Raw genomic sequence first — 16,858 nt, 5'->3', positions numbered from 1 at the left:
CTCGATACAGGGTTGTCAGTTCTTCAATGCTTTGGACTCATTGCAAAGTCCTTTCAATTACCTAACCAACGATGGGTTGGATGATGGATCCGGACATAGTTTACATACATTTAAGTGAGATCCGGCTTCAAAAAAGTACATAAATATCACTGAAGTGGTCATAATACGAGACAGGGTTGCCAGATCTTCAATGTCTTGAACTCATTGGAAAGGCCTTTCAATTACCTAACCAACGATGGGTCGGATGATGGATCCAGATATAGTTTACATACATTTAAGTGAAATCCGGCTTCAAAAAAGTACATAAATATCACTTAAGTGGTCATAACTCGAGACAGGGTTGCCAGATCTTCAATGTCTTGGAATCATTGGAAAGGTCTTTCAATTACCAAACCAACGATGGGTCGGATGATGGATCCGGACATAGTTTACATACATTTAAGTGAGATCCGGCTTCAAAAAAGTACATAAATATCACTTAAGTGGTCATAACTCGAGACAGGGTAGCCAGATCTTCAATGTCTTGGACTCATTGGAAAGGCCTTTCAATTACCTAACCAACGATGGGTCAGATGATGGATCTGGACATAGTTTACATACATTTAAGTGAAATCCGGCTTCAAAAAAAGTACATAAATATCACTTAAGTGGTCATAACTCGAGACAGGGTTGCCAGATCTTCAATGTCTTGGACTCATTGGAAAGGTCTTTCAATTACCTAACCATCGATGGGTCGGATGATGGATCCGGACATAGTTTACATACATTTAAGTGAGATCCGGCTTCAAAAAAGTACATAAATATCACTTAAGTGGTCATAGCTCGAGACAGGGTTGCCAGATCTTCAATGTCTTGGACTCATTGGAAAGGCCTTTCAATTACCTAACCAACGATGGGTCGGATGATGGATCCGGACATAGTTTACATACATTTAAGTGAAATCCGGCTTCAAAAAAGTACATAAATATCACTTAAGTGGTCATAACTCGAGACAGGGTTGCCAGATCTTCAATGTCTTGGAATCATTGGAAAGGTCTTTCAATTACCAAACCAACGATGGGTCGGATGATGGATCCGGACATCGTTTACATGCATATAATTGAGATCCGGGTATTTGTGAAAACACATTTTTATACATAACTTTTGAACTACTTATCGAAACTTCAAACAATTCAATAGCGATGTATGGGACTCTAAACCAAGTCGAATGCAACTGGTTCGATCAAAATCGGTTCAGCCAGTGCTGAGAAAACTCAGTGAGAATTTTGGTCACATACATACATACACACACACATACACACACACATACACACACACATACACACACACAGACATTTGTTCAGTTTTCGATTCTGAGTCGATATGTATACATGAAGGTGGGTCTACGACGTTATTATACAAAGTTCATTTTTAGAGCAGGATTATAGCCTTACCTCAGTGAGGAAGGCAAAATGTTGAAAAGTGTTACTTTTCGAAACAAGTGCTAAAAAGTTCAACTTTTCAGCACCCATTTCAGTGCTAAAAAGTAGAACTTTTCACCATTTATTTTGAAAAGTGTTGCTATTCGATTCCGTTATTTTTGGTACAGAAAATTAGGCTATTTCGTCGTTCAAGGAAAAGAAAAGTAAGTATTTTCACGACGGAATGGTAAACATAATATTTCACCAAAGTTCTGTCATAGTAACGCTTAAGCTTTCTTGACACACGTGAATTTCGCTGAAATTGAGTTATTGACACCATTTTGTGCAGCATAAAAGTTTTATTTGAAATGTTCTCAAAAACTATTCAGACCATTTCTATTTCAAAATATTTTAACAACTGCTCATGTTTGCTATAAAAACGATAATTTCCCGAAAATATACAAAAAAAACTATCCATTCGAATTTTTGAACACTTTCAACCATTTTTAACTTTCGACCTTTTGTCCTTCCGACCATTTGGCATTCGACTATTTATCTTTTTGATTTTCTGCCATTCGATCTTTTGTCACACATCCCTAATAAAATCAGTGTAGAAATTTGCCATATCGCATATTATTCCAGTCAGCCTATTTTGTTTAATTTTGTCTAAGATAAAAGCTCAATTCCTGAATAATTTTCAAACATTTAGAATGTCGTTAGAATGAACGAGATTTTTTTTGTTTATTTCCAGAAATATTTTAAACTTTATAACTGAAGCTGAAACTGAAATTCAAAATTATTTGATTTGCGAAAAAGAGTTGTAATTAACTTTAAAAAAAGTGTCTTATCAGATGCATACTGATTCACAAGAAAAACGTATAATAAATGAATTTGTTTTCGAACATGAAATTGGGAATGAGCTCCTAAATTTCTAGCGAAATCGTACTATTTAAAATCGATATTCTCATGCTGAGGACATTTTTTGATTTGGCTCTTACTTTGTGGGGGTCTTCCCTATGACCAAATAAGCTATTTTGTGTGATTGGTTCATCCATACAAGTCTCCATACAATTTTGGTTGCTGTCCATACAAAAATGGTACGTAAATATTCAAACAGCTGTAACTTTTGAGTGAATTTTCTGATGTCTTCGGCAAAGTTGTAGGTATTGTTGAGGACTTTTGAGAAAAAAATAGGTACACGGATTTTTTTTTTTTTTGCAGATTTTTTTTATCAACTTTTTTTTCACTAAAACTCAATTTCCCAAAATACGTATTTTTTGATTTTCGAGATTTTATGATATGTTTTAGGGGACAAAAATCCGCAACTTTTGAGCCATAGAGAAACGTGGTCAAAAAATCTGCCGCCGAGTTATGATTTTTTTGAAAAAATAGTGATTTTTGGAAAAAATCGAAGTTTTATGCAAAAACAAGTTTGACATTATTTTTTAATGCAAAATTGAATTTGCAATCGATAAGTACTCTACAGATTTTTTGATAAAGGGCTTTGTTTTCATGATATAGCCACCGAAAGTTTGATTTTAGCGAAATATTTGCAGTTTTTTCAATTTTTAAAAATAGTGACCATGAGTGACCATTTCTAAAAATATTTTTTTTTTAAAGTTCAGAAAATTTGCTATAAAATTGTCTAAGAGACATTGAAGGTTGGACCTAGGGTTGCTGATATAGAGCCGCTTTAAGAAAAAGAAACACGAAAATTGAAATTTTCCTAATCTCATCAAAACAACCCACCATTTTCTAATGACTATATCCCAACAACTAATGGTCTGATTTTCAATGTTAATACATGAAAAATTCATGAAATTTTCCGATCTCTTTGAAAAAAATATTTTGAAATTTTTTAAATCAAGACTAGCATTTTAAATGGGCGTAATATTCAATGTTTGGCCCTTTTAAAATGGTAGTATTTTGGGAAATTGAGTTTTAGTGAATAAAAAGTTGATAAAAAAATCTGCAATTTTTTTCCGTGTACCTATTTTTTTCTCAACAATACCTACAACTTTGCCGAAGACACCAAATAGATCAGAAAATTCACTCAAAAGTTACAGCTGTTTGAATATTTACATACCATTTTTGTATGGACAGCAGCCAAATTGTATTTTTTTTGTAATTATTTAACTTTTACACTGAATAAAGCCAATTCTCGAAATCGTGAATTAAATTCACGAATGCGAGAACCACGAAGGAATATATTCACGTTTATGGTGCAAATGCACCATACTCATGAATAAATTCCTTCGTGGTTGTCACATTCGTGAACTTAATTCACGATTTTTTTTTTGTTGCCCAATGGGCATTGGGTTAAGTTCACTGCGACCACCTGAGAAGGCTATCTTTTGTGATGTACCCTGGTTACTGTCCATACTACAAATTACTCGTATCCATTGGATCGGAAGACGAGGGGTTATTTTGCAGACATGGTTTATCCCAATTCGGCGCAATACAGTCGATTACGAGAATTGATTTTTTTCTGTGTATGTTGCTTTAGCTATGAAACTCATAATAGGTTATGTGAAGAAATATTTGTCAAAAATCGATATCGGTGAAATTGATGAATATTTATAATCCAGTCTTTCGATAGAATACACAGATAGAAGATTAGTGCGCACTGCTTCTCCTGAAATGGCGCAATTTCCAACTTCAAACGCGTTCCGGTAAATCGGTTCGAGCATAATTATCGTTTGTTGTTTGAATTGTTATTAATTTTAATAGGATGCCGCAGCAGAATCCGGGCACCCAGGTCCTCTTTGAGCAACATCTAGTGCTGAGCAAGTGCTGCTGTAGTGCTGGTGGTATGGTTGTGTTCCTTCTCCGCAAACCAGCTCACAATGGAAATAGAAATTGAATCTCATTTCAAATCGACATATGCGTACCCCGAGGGTACTCATCAGGGGGTGGAGTCACCCCACATGGCCCGGTCTGGTCTTCCCTTCTGTTCTGTTGTTCTGGTCGAGGTTTGACGTTGCAGAATTGTAGAGCACTTGCCACCACCTTGCAATGCCAATGGGTTTTGCCATTTGATCTCAATTCACACATCTCACAGTGTCTCTGCACAGAGCGAGAGATGACCGAAATCCATTTCGCATTCATCGAACAATACTTTGTTATTCCGTGTGCGGTTCTTTTAAATATGAATGCAGCAACTTCCATCCTAAGGCATCAGCACAGGCGATAATTACAGGCTTTGAGCGGAAAATGCTCTCGATTCCTAAAAGCCTCCAAATCTCTCTTCTTGCTCAGGGTTGCAGGGTTGACCAAAAAATTCGAAACGAAAATTCGTAAACCAACATCAAACGACCACTTCCTGCGATTTTGGGCACCCCTGACCCTACTCAGAACACTCATATTTCCTCGTGCACGCAAAGAAAAAGGGGGAGAGTTGCTCCGGCTCCGAGCAGTTCGAGCCAAGTGTAACATGTCGTTCATAATATAAATTAGACTTTTTTCAATAGCAATTACTGCACTCTCTTAACAACGCGGGGGCCTCAGCGCACAGCAGCGTGTTTCGTATTTCAGCGCTCATTGACGGTGACATTGGCGACGACGACGACGACGAGGGCAGGCAGGGGTTGTTTGGCACCAGTCGGAGGGATGTTGCCTCCTGGTGAGGACATACCTCGGGAATGATGGTGGGCTGCTCTCTCGTTTGCGAGTGTGTAAGGAGAGCATAAGTGCTTTTAAATGTAAATTGTTCGGAAATCCAAAGTGGATTTAAACAGTTGTTGAGCACTTCTTTAGCGGAAAGAGAGTTAGATGGAGAAAAGGGAAGTTATTGATATGCTGCGACAGGTGGAAAAGTCACTTTTAAAGAGATTTTTTTTTGTCACCGCGCAATTTTTGAAAGATAACTGAGGATAATGTTATCTTTCAACTTATGTGCAGGCGGTCGTATTAAATTTTTAGACTTCCACAAATCTGTGTTTCAAACCTATTAAGAATCATTAATCAAAAATTAAAAAAAAAACATTGCCATGCATAAAAAAAGTATTGAAAAATTTGGATGATAAGAATTTGAGATAACGATTTCTCGATCATAAACATTAAAAATTTCAAGCCTTTAGGCAGTTGCAAAAGTTGTTCAAATTTTAATGACACCCCATTCAAATTAAACTCGTAAAATCGAAAAAATAATAAAACGAACGCAAAACGCAAGATAAATGTTCAATTATTAAACATTTTTACAATCGCCCATTATTTTTCTCATGTGCCACTAGCTCCATAAAAGCGTTCTTTTATTACGTAACGCAGTTGGGGGGAGGAGGGTCGAAGGCCGTGTTACGCTATATACATGATTTTTTAAATTGTATGGACATTTTGTTACGAGGGGAAAGGGGTCAAAAAATTCATTTTTTCGTTACGTAATAAAAGAACACTCCCATATACACTACAAAATGTCTCATATGAACCTTAACAAAGTTTTTAAAGTAAAGGTCTAATGAACCAAATTTAAATTAGATTTACTGTTTGATTGTTTTTGAATAACCTAAAGGTGAAATTATAAAAGCAAACATGAAAATTTGCCGTGTATATTTTTGTTATTTCCGTCAAAATATTTTTGATAATTTTAATCATGACCAAAATGGCTAAAGTTTATCGTTTTCTTAATTTTGGTCATTTAGGTAATTTTCGTCATTTTCGTTATTTTAGTCATTTTGGCCATTTTGGTCATTTTGGTATATTTCGTCACTTTCGTCATTTTGGTCATTTTAGTCATTTACGTCAATTTCGTTATTTTGATCATTTTGGTATCTTTCCTAAATTTCATCATTTTGGTCATTTTGGTAATTTTCGTTTTTTTGGGCATTTTGTTTATTTTGGTCAACTTCATCATTTTGTTCCATTCGCCTTTTTGGTCATTTTCGTCATTTTCATTATTGTGACAAAGTGACCAATGGTCATTTTGGTCATTTTGGTAATTTTGGTAATTTTGGTAATTTTGGTAATTTTGGTAATTTTGGTAATTTTGGTCATTTTGGTAATTTTGGTAATTTTGGTCATTTTGGTCATTTTGGTCATTTTGGTCATTTTGGTCATTTTGGTAATTTTGGTAATTTTGGTCATTTTGGTCATTTTGGTCATTTTGGTCATTTTGGTCATTTTGGTCATTTTGGTAATTTTGGTTACTTTCGTCACTTTCGTCACTTTCGTCATTTTGGTCATTTTGTTCATTTTGGTCATTTAGGACGTTTTAGTAATTTTGGTCATTTTGGTCACTTTCGTCATTTTGGTCACTTTCGTCATTTTGGTCATTTTGTTCATTTTGGTCATTTTGGTCATTTTGGTCGTTTTAGTCATTTTGGTCCATTCGTCCTTTTGGTCATTTTCGTCATTTTTGTTATTTTTGTTATTTTGGTTATTTTGGTCATTTTGGTAATTTTGGTCATTTTGGTAATTTTGGTACTTTTGGTCATTTTGGTCATTTTGTTCATTTTGGTCATTTTGGTCATTTTGGTCATTTTGGTCATTTTGGTCATTTTGGTAATTTTGGTCATTTTGGTAATTTTGGTAATTTTGGTAATTTTGGTAATTTTGGTAATTTTGGTCATTTTGGTCATTTTGGTCATTTTGGTCATTTTGGTCATTTTGGTCATTTTGGTCATTTTGGTCATTTTGGTCATTTTGGTCATTTTGATCATTTTGGTAATTTTGGTAATTTTGGTTACTTTCGTCACTTTCGTCACTTTCGTCATTTTGGTCATTTTGTTCATTTTGGTCATTTAGGACGTTTTAGTAATTTTGGTCATTTTGGTCACTTTCGTCATTTTGGTCATTTTGTTCATTTTGGTCATTTTGGTCGTTTTAGTCATTTTGGTCCATTCGTCCTTTTGGTCATTTTCGTCATTTTTGTTATTTTGGTTATTTTGGTCATTTTGGTAATTTTGGTCATTTTGGTAATTTTGGTACTTTTGGTCATTTTGGTCATTTTGGTCATTTTGGTCATTTTGGTCATTTTGGTCATTTTGGTCATTTTGGTCATTTTGGTCATTTTGGTAATTTTGGTCATTTTGGTAATTTTGGTCATTTTGGTCATTTTGGTCATTTAGGTAATTTTGGTAATTCTGGTAATTTTGGTAATTTTGGTAATTTTGGTAATTTTGGTAATTTTGGTAATTTTGGTAATTTTGATCATTTTGATCATTTTGGTAATTTTGGTAATTTTGGTCACTTTCGTCATTTTGATCATTTTGTTCATTTTGGTCATTTTGGTCATTTTCGTCATTTTGATCATTTTGTTCATTTTGGTCATTTTGGTCGTTTTAGTAATTTTGGTAATTTTGGTCACTTTCGTCATTTTGGTCATTTTGTTCATTTTGGTCGTTTTAGTCATTTTGGTTCATTCGTCCTTTTGGTCATTTTGGTCATTTTGGTAATTTTGGTAATTTTGGTCATTTTGGTCATTTTGGTCATTTTGGTAATTTTGGTAATTTTGGTAATTTTGATAATTTTGGTAATTTTGGTAATTTTGGTAATTTTGGTAATTTTGGTAATTTTGGTAATATTGGTAATTTTGGTAATTTTGGTAATTTTGGTAATTTTGGTAATTTTGGTAATTTTGGTAATTTTGATCATTTTGATCATTTTGGTAATTTTGGTAATTTTGGTCACTTTCGTCACATTCGTCTTTTGGGCATTTTGTTCATTTTGGTCATTTAGGTCGTTTTAGTAATTTTGGTAATTTTGGTCACTTTCGTCATTTTGGTCATTTTGTTCATTTTGGTCAATTTGGTCGTTTTAGTCATTTTGGTCCATTCATCATTTTCGTTATTTTGGTCATTTTGGTATATTTCGTAAATGTCGTCATTTTGGTGATTTTTGTAATTTTCGTCATTTTTGTTATTTTTGTTATTTTGGTCATTATGGCCATTTTAGTCATTTTGGTCATTTTGGTAATTTTGGTCACTTTCGTTTTTTTGGTCATTTTGTTCATTCTGGTCATTATTGTCATGTTGGTATAATTCGTCACTTTCGTCATTTTAGTCATGTTAGTCATTGTCGTAATTTTCGTTATTTTGGTCATTTAGGTTATTTTGGAATATTTCGTAAATTTCGACATTTTGGTAATTTTGTTCATTTTGTTCATTTTGTCATTTTGGTAATTTTAGTCATTTTGGGCATTTTGTAAATTTGGCCTTTTTGCTCATTTTTGTCAATATGGTAATTTTGGTCATTTTCGCCGTATTGATGATTTGGTCATTTTAACCATTTTGGAAATTTTAGTAATTTTGTTAATTTTGGACAATTTGGACTTTTTGGTCATTTGCACTTGTAAGGAAAATCTAACGGCGTATTCTGGCGTTGAGACAGTATGGACAAAATTTACAGTACAAAAAATATGTCACAAAATGATTAGAAAATTTGCAAAAAATCTGAGAATTGAGCTGAAAAATTAAAATAAAAATATTTGGAAAAGTTTATAATCTAAACATTCAATACAACCTCAAACATATGCAAATTGTCACACAGTGCAAAAGAAATAAAAAATATTCTAACGCGCATGTGCGCCTTCTGTCAGGACGAAAATCGATTGCCAAAACAGCTGCTGTCACAGGTACAGTGTAGACGTACACGTCTGTGCAGGGAGAGCAGTTCAGATTTTCACGAAGTTTTCGTGTAAAAATTCACTATCGTAATGATGGTACAGTTGGTGCTGGTAATTTTGCACACAATGATGGTGGCAAGCCACCTAGAACTGGCGACGGTCAAAGGACCACATCACCCACGGGGAGGCTACTCGGCCCGAAATCGGAAGCTGGACGAACATCTTCACGCCAAGGATGAGTGAGTGTGGGCTGGATGCTGGGGATTTTGTTTGGGAGCCTTGTAAATATTTTATTTTTTTATAGACACATTCAAGAAGACTTGAAACAACTCTCGATTAGCGAGGATGAATTGTCCAAGATGAGCGACGAGGAAAAGAACTTTTACTTTTTCAAGCTGCACGATTCCGACAATAATGATCACCTGGATGGGTTGGAGATTTTGCACGCCGCCACACATCACTCCGATGGCCACGTGCACAAGTTGGACCGGGAAAAAGAGCACGATTCGGAGGAGAACTCGGTGATTGGTGAGTGCAGTGTTTGTTTAACAGTGCAAAGCTTGGAGTAATTTTTTGGTTAATTTTAGATGTAATTGATGACTTCATTGCCTATGCGGATTTGGACCAAAATGGGTTGCTTACCTATCCAGAGTATATGAAAGCGATAAGTACAGATGATTGGAACACGAAAGTTGATACGACTGAGACGCCACCTCCGGATTCTGGCTAAATGAAATTTGATTTATATTTTGTTTTTCATTTGTGATATACAGTAAAAGTAACAACTCTTAAAACCCTCTCTTCTGCTTACTTTATTGGCATCAATATCGCTCACACAAGACACTACACAAAAATCCTTCACAAATGACAGGGATAAATCATTTCGCACGGTGCTCCCTGGGATCCCTCGGAGATGGCCCGGTCCAGCTGGAGCAGCATCTGCTGATATTTGCTGTTTTTGGGAATTTCCGGATCGAAGATTTCTGCCCCGTTGACGAGGGCTCGCGCTGCCCGGGCATACTCGTGGGCCGTTTGTGGCGAACGGCACGCGGACTGCAGCATGCAACCCTCCTGGCCGGAACCCTCGGCGGCCAGATAACCCAGCATTAGCCCAGTTTCACCGGCTTGGAAAAATTGCGACGAACCTGGGCGTCGACCAAGAAACAAAAGCAAAAGTAAAAAAAAAAAAACAAGAAGGAAATCACGATTACCGACGATGATTGCGAAAAATTGCATCACTTTTGTGTGTCGCCCAATTTACCCAGATAATTTTCCTGGTTATTGTGTTTACGGCTAGAGGCGTCAAACAATGGCCACTTGTTGTTGTGTTGTGACGCGCTTTAATTATGAGGTGACTCAACAATGCGAGTAGTTTTCCACTTTTGAGCTTTTCCCCTGTTTCGCGTTGAAGGTTAGACGCGAACAGACTTACCGTCGATGCTTCTTCCTCGGGCGAAGCCGCCCCAGTTTCCGGCGCCAATCAGGCCAGCCGCAAAGATCAGTGCCTTCAGCAGGAACAGAATCAGCAAGTTTGTGAGATTTAAACTTAGGACCTGCGGGTAGAACGAGAAAAATGGTACAAACATTAAAATTTAAACTTTAACCGTGACATTGAAAATGTAATGTAATATTCGATTTTTTTTAAACATTAATTATCAAATTCGGACAATTTCTTGATTTAAAAAAATGATTCTAGACCCTTGCAATTACTTTTCAAAAATTTATGTCCCTCCCCCTTTTCTTTAATATTAAATTTCAATAGAAATAGACGTGCAATCAACTGAAAACTAGTTAAAAAACATTTACCAGCGTTGATAATCATTTTCATCATGATTGGACTTATTTTGAAATATTTTGATTTTAGGTGAAATAAAGATGAACAGCCGCCAAAAGCTTTTTTTAAAACTTTAAAAAATTTAAACAATTGTTATAATCGATCGGGAGCCAAACAAGTCTTCAGAAAACTTGTTTACAAATTCTTAAGTTTGAAAAAGATTTTCTTATCGATTTGGAGTATGCTGAATAGTTTTAAGAACTGTGAGGACTATTCTGGATAATATATTCACAGTCCTAAATTCATAAGTCCAAAGCGTTTAATTATTTTTTTTATTATGTTTTTGTCAATATTTGTAAATTTAAGGGCAATGGAAAAAATAAAAACTTAATTTTCAAATGTACTAAATATGCATCAAAAACATATTTGGGTCATTCCACCTGAAGCGTGCAAGAAAAAATGCAAATTTGAAAATTACCATCTCCGATTCTGCTCAAATTTGGCAGAGCTGTTAAGACTATCAAAACGTGCAAAATCCCGAATTTCATCCAAATTGGACCAACCCCACCTTTTTTGTACCCTCCCAAAAAATCGAAGGGTAGTAATTATTGATCAGCGCGACTGAGTGCTTCTAGCAGATGCGGCGAATAAAGCTAATTTAGGTAATCTCAAATACTTAAAACTTTAAAATTCGATATCTCTGGAACGAAACATATTCCTTTCTGTCGATAAGTGATTCTTATGTAAAATTGGCCGGGGAATAGGACATTAATGGAAATTATATTGAAAATTGGTTGGCTTATTATAAATCTTTAAAAAAATTAAATTGCAAAAGAAAAAAAAAAATTTTGAAGAACAAAACTGTAATAAATTGCAGTCTTTACTTTTCTTTAGCTCAAAAGGTGTGTTTTTGTCTATAACAGTTTTTCAACATATAAAACATTCGGAATATCGCTGCGTGTGACAAAAAATCATTGTTAAAAATATGTGTTTTGCAAGAAAAAGTTTTCTAGAAAGCAAAAACCACAAATATAATGTTTTTCCAAAAGATCGTTTCAACACAATATCATATTACCAAATTTAAATATGAAACAATTTCTTAGTTGGCATTTGGTTTTAAGAAGAATTACTAAAAAAATGAGAAATAATCTTATTTGTTCATCTGTTTAAAAATTTCGAACCTTTATTCTCTTTTCAAATATTTTTTCAAATTAATAATATTAGAAATGTTCCACAAAGCTTGCAAAAACTTGAATGAAAAAATATCGTTGAGGTCTTGTTTTGTTCTATGGTTTAAACAATAAAAAGCCAAAATTCAACCTTTTTTTTACCCCGAACCTCAGTTTGAATAGGACCACTAGTTTGAAGAGCACTTTAAATTCTTCACATTTTATAGATCAGAATCTGTTCAAACTGAAATCAGCTGACGGTGCACTTTTTCAATCTACAGTCTAGAGTACGCCCACTACTTCTAGCTTTGGTGAACTACTAGCAACACTCAAACCAGCTTCAAAACGTTCTTGTACATAACTCATCCCCAATGTTCGACCCAAGTCTATCCACCTGACTGTTTCCAGCGGATCGACTGATCATTTCCTTCGCGAACGAAACCGCCAACTGCCCGGCAGGACTCGTCAGCAAATCCTTGGCAGTTTCGGCGAAACCTCGTCCACCTGAAGCTTGCTGCTGCTGCTGTCTGCTGTATCCATTTCCTGCTGCGTTATAGCCCAGATCGTTTCCATCAAAGTCACTGCAGTTGATCTCACTGATGATCAGGGCCAAAAGCAGGGCGCCAATCGCAAGCTGTGAAATCCTCCAGAGTCTCATGATTTTTGAGCACTTTTCTTAGAAACACTTTTTACGCCACTTTCTGGTCGGAACGAGGTTTCGTTCTGATATCGATGACAGGTTACACAAAACTGAGCCCTTGCCAGCACTTGGAGTAATATAAATATCTTTTTCTAATGTCCCTTTTGTGATGGAATGTGCCTACCTGCTGGGTTATTTCCAAGTAGTGAATGAACAAAAATAAAGAAAAAAAAAACGCTTAAAAAATCCTTCATCATTCCGGTTAAGCCACAAGGGTGAAAGAGACAACCTCAAATTGACTACTTTTTTTCAAATATGCTCCTCAATTTTGCCCGTGCCTCTAAAGAGACGTTTTTCTTATGACTGCCCACACACAATAGGGCACTCTGTTAGGTGGGGAAGCCTTGTCGCCATATGTCACAGCTCTGGCTGCCATTGTTTTGTGAGGTGCTCTTCCTCGTTTGCGAATTGTGGTTGTGTTGTTGTGATGCACTGGATTCACTCACTTGGTGAGCCTTGGTTGAACCGATGCGGAAAATTTGGCAATTTGACTGACTAAGCTACATGCCGCGGACATCTAATCTGTCGGAGGGTTTCATTGTTGTGTTATATAATTTGTTGTTGAAAACTTATAGGCAACCCATTGGGATCTTATCGTAAGGTTATCTTTTAGCTTTTACAAGGAAATGCATTTCCGTTGAGAAGTAAAGAAGACAAAAATATCAGTTTCAGTTCGAACTCGATCACGAGTTCGAACTGATCACTTGCTAGAATTCGTATACATATCGAATAAAATTCTGACTGTGCACTGACAAATTGTCACTCAATTATCTCGGCACTGGCTGAACCGGTTATAATCGTTTTGTCTCATTCCAATATGTTCCTATTAAAGTGAAGTTTAGTAATCAAAAAGTTAAGCTAAAAAACGATTTTTGCTTAGGTCCAAAAGATTGTATGAAGGGTGGTTTTTGGAAGAAAACTCGTCTTGTGATACATTTTTAGAAAGGTATTTAAAAGATCATTCCAACGATAACAAAACCTATCAAAAGTTTTAAGCAATTTAGTGTTATTTATACACATTTTTGAAACCGGGTATCAGATATTTTGATAAACATATTGTCCATTTTAAAAATTAAATGGGTTGGGAGTTTTACTTGTTTTATCTAACTTTGCCAATGTTTTTTAAAATGTCAACTTTGGCTGTGTTTTTTTACTTACATTTCAGCAAAAAGAAGTATGCAGTAATTTTTCTAGTGTCCCAGACTATGCCTCGACGCATTTTTTTACAACTTAAATGATTATGGTGCCATTTTATAGCAGAAAATGTGAAAACAAGCAAAAAATTGAAAAATGTGACTGTAAAAACATGAAAAAATTAGATAGGTAAAATGTAATGCTAGGTGGTGGTGGTGGTAGAATAGGCCAAATACTACTAAAAACAAACATTAACTTAACAAGATAAATGTAAATAAAAATACTAAAAACGAAACAAGAAAAACATAAAACTAGAGAAGTAAAGTTTTTCGTAGAACAAAAGTTGCTCAAAAAGACCTCCTGAACACGGGAAAAATTGAAAAAAAATTGGGCAGTAGAGGGTTAAGGGGGAATGATACTACTTTGACCGAATGTATTTACTATAAGAATGTGAGGACCAACCACCTAATGGATTAAGTAACGTTTTCAAATATTCTATGCAACGTTAGGCCATTGCGAATTTCCCGGGTGAGTTTTCAAAAAGCTGTAAGAGCCATCGTGACCTCCGGCACTAATTTTCGTTTTTCTCCAAATTGAAGCAATATTTCATGGATGGACGTGTAGATGCACAATCTTAAGCATTTTAGAAATTGGTTTTTCGTAAGTAGGTCGAATACCGATGCAAAAAGGGCTTTGTTTACCAATGGCTCTTACGTCTTTTTGAAAACTAATCTGAGATTTAATTTAAAATTTGCATCCCTTTGTCCTTCAAAAATGCTTCCCAGTCAGAGGGCAAAAAATACACCCAACCGGCGGTCACATGATTGTGATACATGGCGGCATGAAAGTATATGAAAGTATAGGTATATCAGAATCTGCATGAAATCTGTCCTCATGCATTTTTTTGCGATACAGGGGTATGACATTTTTGCCCGTTACCGACAATTATCGACATTACCAACGGCTGATTGATTGTTGTAACCGTTCGAAACCTCACTCGTGAAGGTTACCGCGATTTACGCGATTTGTTATTCGTTTGATGTAAAAGTTGGGAAGTGTTCGCGTGTCAAGTGTTTTGTCTCCGGTAAACGACCCAGCAAGTGACGTCCACCAAGAACGCAGCCAGCAGAAGCTTCCGAAACCGACCACCAGAGGACCTCGTCGGCAGTGGGCGGTAGAGAGGTGACATGACGGTAGGTTGGAAGGTCAAGGAAAAGGCGCGGAAAGAGGAGGGGAAGGACGTAGAACGACAACCGTCCAGGACTTCCCTAGATTCGTCCTATTGCCCGGACAACGTTAGAGCGAGCAGTCGGAACGTTACAACTCCGCTGCTACGCAAAGTTCAAAGTGAACGAGTGCACGGTAACCAGTACCGTTAGAAGTGTCCCAGCTAGAACCAGGAAGGAGCTGGAGGACATCAGGTACGCCGTTTATCCGCCAGTGAGCCTACCCTAACAATCCCATCCACCTTATCAACAAACCCAACCGTCATGATCAACCTAACCTCAAATTGACCGTCGCCTCCAGGACCCCTCGTACTTCGTACGCCAAAACCCAGTCCGCAACCGGACGTGGACCCGTGTCGAGCCTGCTCCTCATCCGGGTATTCCGGACACCCTCGATGGTGCTCCGAAGGTCGTAGGACGCAACCATCCACGACGGAGAGCAGGCCGACCAGTGAGTAACGAGGAGGAACCGTTAACGACCGCAGCCGGTCGAGTACGCCATCCAGTACACCAACCCCGGAGGCTGCGCCACGAGACGGCGAGCGCCGGAGCTGCAGGCAGCGGCTGCGCCGCATGACGGCGAGTAGCAGCAACCACAACAGAAGGAGAGGAAGCGGCGTCACCGGAAGCTGAGTCGGAGTACGGGGCCCCGAGAAGAAGGAAGAGCAGAGAGAAGGTCAGATAGCTTTAAGAAAGTGGGAGGAAATAGAGAAGAGTTCGATCGAAGTTGTGGAGTTTTCACTGGATTCCGACGCATTTCCCAGCTTACCGCGATTCAGGACCGCAGGCATGCCGACCCTGAGGCTACATGAGGGAGTCTCGGTAGCGCTCGTGAGCCGGTGGTAACCCGACAGTTACATTGTATTGCAGAAAAACAAATCTTGACAGAACGAGGATTGAACCATCAACCTCTAGGTTGCTGAGCCGACACGCTACCACCGCGCCATGGACGCTTAATGAGGGACAGAGCGCGAACATAATGTTTTATCTGGAGTGTTGCTCGGGGATGCGCCAGCATTATATGTGTTGGTGAGAACTGCAGATCGCTGACACGTCTACACGCGGGCAAAATTGAGCTATGAGCTTGCTGCAAAATCTGTTATAAAATGTAACAATTTCTGCAGCAAATCCACTGTTGCAGATTTTGAGCTATATATTTCCTTTGGGTGTAATGATTGCTTAAAATGGAAATTTCCATTTTTAAAACATGTACAGTTGATTTAAAACAATTCTGATTTATTTTATATGGTTTATTTAAAAATAATTATCAAATAGAGGTTTTTAGACTTTTTTTCATATTAAGAATTTTCAGACCACAGATCGGAAAATACATAAATGCATTGATATTTTGTAAATTTCCGGTAGAAGCAGAACTGTAATAATGTACACTTTTTGCTTAAAAATCCTAATTTCAAATTTCAAGCTTAATTTTATTTTTTTTTAAACATGACATGACATAGTTCCTTTAGTTGCAGAAATGGCAAAATATCAATAGATTCATAAACATATTTTTTCCACAGAATTAGGCCGATGCAAATATTTAAAAAAGTTTTTGTCCCTCGGCCCTGGTCGAAGTCAAGGGGGGGGGGGGGCAAAAAAATAGAAAAATAAAAAAATTTAAATAACAAGCCATAATCTTCACATTCAAATGAAAAAAGTGTTTTAAAATGCATTTTACACTAGTTCAGTTGTTTTGCAATCATTAGTTTTCAAAAAATATAAGATCTGACAAAAACAAAAATTGTATTGAAAAAAAAAGATTTTGCATCGAAAATTTTCATAAATCTTAAGATTTTTTAATAAACCCAAACATGCTAAAAATGATTTTAAACGCAGGAGAATGTATTTTAATTTGATTTCAGCTGGTTGCACTTGAATTTTCATTGAAATTTTGAAG

The 16,858-nt window shown here is 36.5% G+C and overlaps 2 protein-coding genes across 2 annotated transcripts; one reads left to right on the top strand and one right to left on the bottom strand.

Annotated features, from left to right (window-relative positions):
• Positions 1-8,961: 8,961 nt before the first annotated feature.
• LOC6042646 (multiple coagulation factor deficiency protein 2 homolog) lies at positions 8,962-9,758 on the top strand. Its single transcript, XM_001853124.2, has 3 exons — positions 8,962-9,197; positions 9,263-9,486; positions 9,546-9,758. The coding sequence occupies exons 1-3, from the start codon at positions 9,049-9,051 to the stop codon at positions 9,686-9,688; spliced, it is 516 nt and encodes a 171-aa protein (XP_001853174.2). The 5' UTR covers positions 8,962-9,048; the 3' UTR covers positions 9,689-9,758.
• LOC6042641 lies at positions 9,755-12,634 on the bottom strand. The gene is made up of 3 exons (XM_038263278.1): positions 12,296-12,634; positions 10,391-10,511; positions 9,755-10,103 (listed from the first exon to the last, which is right to left on the bottom strand). Exons 1-3 carry the CDS (start codon positions 12,557-12,559, stop codon positions 9,817-9,819), a joined length of 672 nt encoding a protein of 223 aa, XP_038119206.1. The 5' UTR covers positions 12,560-12,634; the 3' UTR covers positions 9,755-9,816.
• Between the last annotated feature and the right edge of the window lie 4,224 nt (positions 12,635-16,858).

The sequence above is a fragment of the Culex quinquefasciatus genome, chromosome 3, assembly GCF_015732765.1.
Source record: "Culex quinquefasciatus strain JHB chromosome 3, VPISU_Cqui_1.0_pri_paternal, whole genome shotgun sequence".
NCBI classification, from domain to species: Eukaryota; Metazoa; Arthropoda; class Insecta; order Diptera; family Culicidae; genus Culex; species Culex quinquefasciatus.
Note: the sequence above shows the minus strand (reverse complement) of the source record. Positions and strands in the feature narration are given on the sequence as shown.